An 8,309-nucleotide genomic window follows, 5' to 3' on the forward strand; every position below is an offset into this window, starting at 1 on the left:
ATTTTTAGCACAAAAAGTCACTCTAAAAAATGGTTATTTCTCAAATAGTTGGGTAAAAGTAAAGAAGTTTTACTTTTTTGATTCCTCTCGTCGAGACGAATCAATAGCCGTCAAAATTTTGGCACAAAACTAACAAATGCGAAAAAAAAATTTAAATAAAGACAAAATTCTCAGATTTAAGTTACGTTTAAATTAAGTTCATAAGAACGCAGTGTGGAATCATGGACAAATTGTTTATTTGCCCCTTAACTTGTATCTTGAAAAAAAAGAACAAAACAAACTATTCCCATCATCCTTAAATAAATGTCCGGACTGCAAATCTAGGTCTCTAAAATAATACGTTTCATTAGTTAAAAAATTCAATTTATTTTCCACAAATCAATAGATATCAATGAGTTCTTTCAGGTTGTGAAAAAAGTTTAAAAATTTTAACCAAAAAATGTACTAGTATCTTTTCAAACGTCTAGATTTGTGGGCCGAACATTTATTTAGGAACGCAAGGGAGTTTATGTTAATTTGAGGTCTCATCTTGAAAATAAATTTTGCTTTGGTGAAGGATTTTGCTAACAAGAGGCTAATAATACACGCGCTCTGAAGAACTCATTCTGATTACGATATTGATGATGACAAAGCAAAATTTACTTCCGATATGATTCCCAAACCATCTGAAGTGGTTTGTTCTTTATGGTTCCAAGGGGAGGTGGGGGTTCGAGCTGATGGAAGAACATCGAAATCCCAATTGTAATCTACTAACTCATTAACTCCTAACATTCGAGAAGTTTTTCAGTGCCGGGTGGGCATGGACCACATGGTGCCGAGCACCATCTCGGCCGTCCAAACGTGTTTAGGACGGCTCAGATCTGTTTGGATAAATTTTTAATATAAAATTACCAAAATACCCCCTCAAGCCCAAACAGATAATGAGGGAAAATACATCTACAAGTACAATATTGATACAATAAAATGCTCTGGATCACCCCAATGCAGGAACAAGTGATGTGAAGACCATTGCATGCTACATTCATGAAAAACGTAACTCGCTATTGATTGCGGAAATGAAATGTCTACAGGCATATTAGCCACATAACTAAACTGACAGACAGGAGACGCTGAGACGGTTACCTCCTAAGTTTGAATAGGACTACACTCGTGATCTAGCTACCGATGGGCTGAGATCGTCTTTAGCAGCCACATCTGGTATGACTCAAAACACCGACTTCACACAACTTCTTATGTACAGTAACCTTTTGGTTGCACTTGGATGCTGAGAAAAGACTAGAAACTAGACTAACCTGTTTGGGGGAAACGTCTCTCCTAAACTTATGGACACTTTCACAAATACTATTGTCTAGGAAATTCAGGCAAACAAGCCCTGCCATTTTTTAGCAGCCACAACCCGCCTAACAGATATTCCCCACTTCATGACAGCTCGAACCAGACGCCACCTTAATTTAGGCTTTCCATTCCTTGTTATGTCAAAGCCAAAATCCGAAGAAAGAAACCCAACTGCTTGATTACTTGGAGAAAGGAACAGTCCATCCGCTCCCCAAGTAGGTGTTCCTATCTGAAAACTGTTGTTAGCAGTTTGATGGCCAATCTGCATGAGTGGCCCAAGAGACTCGCCAGGAGCCCAACTGTTTCCCCCACAGTAGGGGCCAGAGTAAGAATCCGTTGACATCAAACCATGGCTTGGTGTCGGAGTGAACAATTGCATTGGTTGACTATGCTGTTCCACAGAAACTTCAAGTTGAAATTGATCTTGTGGATCATAAAAATATGGCAGTGAAGTTTCCCCATGATTGGAAACTAGCTGCATCTTTTGCTGATCTGAAAAAAGAATGTGGTGTTTAAGTAGTTAGACAGACGAGCCACGAACTGGTAACTAAAATCATGAACATGAATCATCAAACATAGAAGAGGATTTAGCCGACAATTTAGAACATATGTGACAAAGCCAGAACATATACCGACAAGAAGAAAGTAAATCACCACGAGGAACACCTACGGACCTTTTTGTGCCTATAACAAATAGCAGATTAAAGTTCTGCTATTTGTCAGTCCAATGCCGATAAAAGTCCAAGGGTATTGTTATCACTTATCAGTGATCATTATCTGTTGTGTTAAGTTGGGGGTAAAACTTTGCACGCTTGACCAACCTTTGCAAGCTGTCATGTGCCCAGTAGCCCACTTTCCGAACCCACAAATGAAAATTTTGCTCGGGAAGAGAAAATGAATTGATTATTGTTCACCCACTAAAGGAATTCCTTCCATTAACTACATTCTTCAGAAAGCCAAGCAAGGAAAGAAAAATGTTAGTTTCATACCTTGGTGCACCCCTGGCAAGATAATAGGCTGCAGACTTGCTGGTACCATTCCAGGTCCAAAAACTGGGGACTCGTCAAGAGGAACCAAGTAATCCAAATTTTTATAAGCATGTCTCTTCAAATTTTCCACCAATCCCTGTTAGCGAATTAGAGAAGTTGACCACATTTGAATGACTGAATCAGAAGGCAGCAACTAAAGACTAAAATGCAAGATGATGATGATGATTGCAGGAATGGAAATGAAATTCGCCTAAATGAAAAACAATCAACTGGGAACAACTACCCCTAACGAACCAGTAATGGGTGAGAACATGCTAACAATTTAGCACCTGGCATCAGTAAATAGTTAGTGAAGGTGAAAACTTCAGAACTCCTAGAGCGAGAGACTTAATTATGTGAAGAACGAATGGTTGCCACCCTTTTAAGACTGCACCCATTGGAAGGAAGAACTAAAACGTAAGGTAATAATTCACTCTACAAAAGACTTTTTCTTTCAAATAAAGAATTCAATTCATCATAATTTTATTTTTAAAAAGCTGCAATAATCTAGAATTATAACGGTGAAAAACAGAAAGTCTTACCCATCATAGCTTGATTAATACGTTCATCTGGTTAAAAAGGAAAACATCAAGGAGGAGAAGAAAGGATAAATGTTGGGCAAAACAAACAACTACCAAATAGAAACTAAGATGAAGGGTATGTCGAGTAAATGAAATTGGGAAAAAAACTTGTTAGATTTTGGAAAAAAATAGAGCAGTAAATAAGCCTGTTGTCTAATCTTTACATGTTCATGCACCAATCAAACAAATAAAAGAAGAGTAACTTCAAAGAAAGGATCTGTCAATAGGTTTTGAAAAAAAACTGGAAGGTAGGTTTCATAAAAAAAATAAAATAAGGCAAGGAATACGCACCATCTGCAATACATCGAGCTTATCCAGAGGCTCATAAACTTGGCCATCAAAAACAGCTGCTACAACCTTGAAAACGGAGTTCAACACGATTCCAACCCTTTCTTCATCCCTAGGGTACATGAATAGCTTATTATCCAGAACACAGGCTGTAGCATGTTCTATGATTTTCTCCCAAGTCTTGTTTAAGATCCCACCACCAAGTATCTACAGTATACATGGCAAGAGGTTATTAGATGGACACTCCAACAACCAGTTTACTTATACATTCATATAACTTCAGTTCAATGAAAGGCAATAGCAAACTGGAGTGTTAAGACTACAGGAAAATAAAGAAATAAATAAACTCCTCTTACTTTGCGTAGCGAAGATGGGTCACGATAATAGAAACACAGGAACTCCTTAACTGTGGTAATTCCCATGCTAGCTAACCGTTTATGGAACTGGCCATCTTTTGCAATCTTTTCCAAGCGCCATATGTCATCACTGAAGTTCGGAGGGTGATGCTTTTTGTACACTGAATAGAAAATCACGTCTCAGTCTTGCAATTATAATGGCTATATAGTTATTTGAAGGTTAAACTTATAAATTAGCCTCAGTAGAATCAAGAGGGGTGAGGGAGAGAGCATTAGCAGTCCAACAAGAGTATTCCCAATATTCAAATTATCAAATGGGGAAAGTTTGTTAGAATTTTGTTCAAGATGTCTAATCGTAATTGTGTCATCATTAGTTAACCGAATGAGCCAAATTTTTTGAGTTGTTTGTGAAAAGAAAGACAAATCAGAGTCAAAGAACGACTTACACTCTCCACGGCGATCTTTCACCGCAAAGGCTTCACTTTTGGCTTCTCTAATTCTTAATTCAGAGGAAACAGTTCTCGCTCCTAATTTAAACCTTCCACTTCTTATCCAGCTTGAGTTATCTGTAAAGCTGACATCACCGATATAACCAACTCCACCTCTCAATGTAACTACTAGTTCCCCAGTCACCAACGGCCTTTTCCCTTCTCTTTGTTGTACAACATTTGTATTGAACTCCTCCTCTGTCCAATCCTCTTCATCATCAACCCCAAAATCACCGTTAAGGACCACAATTTGAACTTTAATTGAAGACAGAGTGAGGGATGTTATGATGTTCTTGGAAATAGCATCAAGTAGAACTATTTTAACTGGTTTGCCATGCTCAGATTCTATCTTGCTGCCTGTAAACAGGGTAGAGGGCCATCTATCATCAAAATGCAATTGCCAGTTCCTTGCATGAGAAGGTTCCACTTGATTAAGTAATGATCTGCAACAAGTTCACATGAAGTGTGAGACTGGAAATTTGAAATCCCGGAGAAACACGTTAAAAGGAAACCAGAAACACAACTGAAAATAAAGTTAAACCAGGACAGAAAACCCTACACGACTTGGGCAATCCACTCAGAATCATGGGCGGCTGCAATATAGCCCTTGGGATCAAAAAATGCATTAATTTTTTTAATATAATTTGATTTTTCTTTCATATTGTCTGTGTCTGCAGTAAATCATTCAAAACAACCATACTACATGAAAATTTTTGCTAAAATCTATGAGTAAGTAGATCATATAGTTCAACAAAACATACTAAACTAAGCCCAATAAGACCAATAAGTTATTAACCAAAACAAGAATGTTAGAATAAATAGATATATATAATAAATTAAATCGTGATCTTGAGATTGTGATTTAATTGTAATTATGATGATTTTCTTCCATAGTTAATCAGTATGATTTTGGTTGCTCCTGGCTCTCACTTATGGCTGTCCTTTTGGCTCTCTTGGCTTGGCTTGGTTTTTCTTGGTTTCTTTTTGGCTTCGGTGCTCTTGATTTCTACTTTTTTTCAAACTCAAGTTGGTAGATCTATTTGAGTTTGAGCGGGGATGATAGAATAAATAGATATATAATAAATAAAATCGTGATCTTGAGATTGTGATTTGATTGTAATTAAGATGATTTTCTTTTATAGTTAATTAGTATGATTTCATTCCATAATTAGGCTCCCTCTCCTATATAAATAGAGGGCTCATTGTAAGGTTTTATATATCGAATTCAATAAAACTTCTCTTCAGATTTTACAAAGTGTTTTTCTTTTATATAGTGTTGTGTATGCAAAATATTTAGTTATACTTTTTTTGTCACTGCTGAACTAAAAAATCCTGCTGCAGCCCCTGAGAGTAACCGATAATTAAAGTTCAATCCATTCCTAATTCTTCTCGACTAAAACTGCAATAACCAACAAGAATCTCATGGCAACCGAAAGATTGCAAAACAAATAAATGGCACAAAGAACTTACCTCGGAGAGGCGTGAGAAAAGAGTAGAATCTTGCGTTCCACTTCCTCCCGCACCTACCAGACAAAGAACATGGAGATCCAACATAAGAAAACTAGTAATGGTCAAAAAACAATGATGTCAGTTTTGCAATCACGAATCCAAAACAGATTCATTCCCCCCCTAGATAAACGGAAAAAAAGAAAAGAAGTAGGGGGCATCCAAGTCGCTAAGAAGTTCAAATTAAATTAACAAGCTACGTGTGCAGTGAAGAAAACTTTGTAAACATACAACATATAATACTATGTTTGGTAGTGTTCACTCACATCCGCCATAGCCAGTAAAGAGAACAAATGTAGAAAGTGAACATACAATATCCTTCATGAGAAAAATTCCCAGAAACCCACAACTAGTTAGTCTAAAAGTCCAAACTTCAACTCAAGAAAACAAATACCGACGTGACGCAATGCAATTGATTTAGAGGAAATAAATGTTTACACCGGCAGTGTAAAGAATTTATTCTCATATCTAAAACTACTCAATCAAGACAACAACTTGTTGTACGAAGCATTTAAGAATAGTAGAAACCAAGGTTACTAAGAAAACAAAGATTTAGGCTACAAGAATGGAGAAAGAATCTTACCAGGTTCCTGAAAAAGGGTTCCAACTTTGTCATGAATTCATCCAGAGAAAATCCTTTCAACACATCTCTAACATCACTGCACAAAACATCAAACACCCACATCAAAAACCTACCAAGACAGCTTTAAAACAAAAAAAAGAAGCACGAAATCGACACCGGAAAACTACTAATTACAAAACCACCCACGTTGCGAACGCAAGCCGGCGTTTGGACTCGTGACGCGGAGCTTCAGACCCATCACCATACTCCCAATCACTAGAAGCCCGTTTCAGTACCATCAAAGTACCAGCAAACTGAATGGTTAACAAGTTTGAAAAACAAAAAAAGAACTGAAATTTCTGAAATCCAAAATTTGGTAAGCGAAAACTGCCCAGCTTGCATGCTATAAATAGAAGCTGAAAGTGACCCCGCTTTAAGTTAACAGGGAAAGCACATCGAAGCTTCAATTGATCAATTAGAAAAAGACCCAGATGGCTAACGCGTTAATCACACTAGTCAAAACCAGCTGATAAAAAAAAAAAAACACTAGTCAAAACCACACAATGCACAAAAACTACTGAAAAACAGGAAAAATCCAAAACCCTATACACGTATGAATGTGTGATTGTGTTAAAGTTGAGATTAATTATAGCCAGTCGAGATACTGAAAACGAAATTTCAACCAAAGGGAACAACAACCGCGTAAAGTGGAAAGGTACAGTCGAAAGCGCTACAAGTAGAAGTGTATCAAAGTTAGAATAATAGTAGTAATCCAAGCCCACCAACCAAACGAATGTGGGAAGTTTGAGAAGACAAATCGCGTGTACCCTTCAGAGAGTTGATTGCGATGGATTTGATGTGTGTTGCGAGGAAGATTGGGGGGAAGATGCATAGAAGGAGGTCACATGTCGGAAGACGCGACTCTTGAACTCGCGTTTGAAATATATGGATCCCGCGAGATTGACTTGAGAATGACTTTGAACGTCGCGCTTTGTAGATGCGCCAAATATCTAACTGTATATCGGAATTTCCCTTTGACCAAAAAAAATTTAAAAAAATTATATCGTACTCCCCCGTCCCAAATCCTCTGTCTATTTTTTTTTGGTCTTTTTTGATATTTATGTTATTTTTAAACTTTTAAATCTCTCAATTTATAATACTTTTCATAATTTCAAAAAATTTATATTATAGATCTAATCTAAAATTATCAAATAGTAAAATTTATATTGCATATTTTTTTAGATTTATACCAAAAGATAATAGAGTTTTAAAATGACACAAATATCAAAAAAGTCTAAAGAAAATGAGACAGAGAGAGTATTTTCTTTCTGAAAGGATTTTGGGACAAATAATTTCCGTGTAAAGTATTTTTCAGTGTTTGATACACAAATAAATTTACCATAATGAAACATGACATGAGAAATAGGATAAGGGAGGAAGGGAAGGATATTCAATGATCTTCGCCTATACACTTCATTCAAGATTAATAACCTCTCCAAAATTTAATTTTCAGAAATATAGGAGTGAAGAAACTGAGAGAGAAAGCTGGTGTAAAATGACTTATGGATAATTTGAAAGGAAAACATTTTCAGTCACATATAGAGTAAAACTTTGGAAAATATTGAGAGCTGATAATGCCAAAATCCTTTTTGTTTCTACCAAAATTCATTCATTGCATGACTTAATTACCCTTCACTACACCGCTTGTTTTATGAAAATGCCCATTGAAATCCATAGCATTATTTCATGTTCCTTTTTGTGTTCTTGCACCCATCAAAAGCTTCATAGCTTATGCAACGGAGAGATGGATGAGTTGAGTTAAATTAATTATTCTTTTTTCATAACTTTTTTTTTATCAGCTCTTTTTTCATAACTTTGATAACTCTATCTTGTGTTCTCTTTTTTATTTTCAAGTAGTAATACTTTACTTCCAAGTCAGTCCAAAATATGCGTAACAGAGTTTTTGTGTGGAGACTAAAGTAATACAACTGAAATTATTATTATTTTTGTTTTGATTCTCTATTTCTTCAATTTTTTTTTTAAAAAATTTCAAGTTGTGGTGAGGAAGGTGTGAGAAGACTAGAGTATGCATGATGTAGTTTTTATGCAAAGACCAGAGTATTATCATTTTTCATGTTTAATGCTTCTAAAATTAGCACGTGTTT

At 36.1% G+C, this 8,309-nt stretch overlaps 1 protein-coding gene across 1 annotated transcript; it reads right to left on the bottom strand.

Moving 5' to 3' along the window:
- Window positions 1-1,020: 1,020 nt before the first annotated feature.
- Window positions 1,021-6,665, bottom strand: LOC131308061 (calmodulin-binding protein 60 B-like). The gene is made up of 8 exons (XM_058334873.1): window positions 6,352-6,665; window positions 6,166-6,241; window positions 5,547-5,599; window positions 4,035-4,519; window positions 3,589-3,749; window positions 3,236-3,439; window positions 2,325-2,460; window positions 1,021-1,827 (listed from the first exon to the last, which is right to left on the bottom strand). The coding sequence occupies exons 1-8, from the start codon at window positions 6,441-6,443 to the stop codon at window positions 1,358-1,360; spliced, it is 1,677 nt and encodes a 558-aa protein (XP_058190856.1). The 5' UTR covers window positions 6,444-6,665; the 3' UTR covers window positions 1,021-1,357.
- Window positions 6,666-8,309: the final 1,644 nt, after the last annotated feature.

The sequence above is a fragment of the Rhododendron vialii genome, chromosome 11a, assembly GCF_030253575.1.
Source record: "Rhododendron vialii isolate Sample 1 chromosome 11a, ASM3025357v1".
Taxonomy (NCBI): Eukaryota; Viridiplantae; Streptophyta; class Magnoliopsida; order Ericales; family Ericaceae; genus Rhododendron; species Rhododendron vialii.

Coding starts and splice junctions, on each gene's coding strand:
- LOC131308061 (XM_058334873.1), bottom strand. CDS start 6,443: ATGGTACTGAAACGGGCTTCTAGTGATTGGGAGTATGGTGATGGGTCT. Junction 3,440..3,588: donor ACCCATCTTCGCTACGCAAA/GTAAGAGGAGTT, acceptor TGTATACTGTAG/ATACTTGGTGGTGGGATCTT. Junction 2,461..3,235: donor AGCTCGATGTATTGCAGATG/GTGCGTATTCCT, acceptor ATTCGCTAACAG/GGATTGGTGGAAAATTTGAA.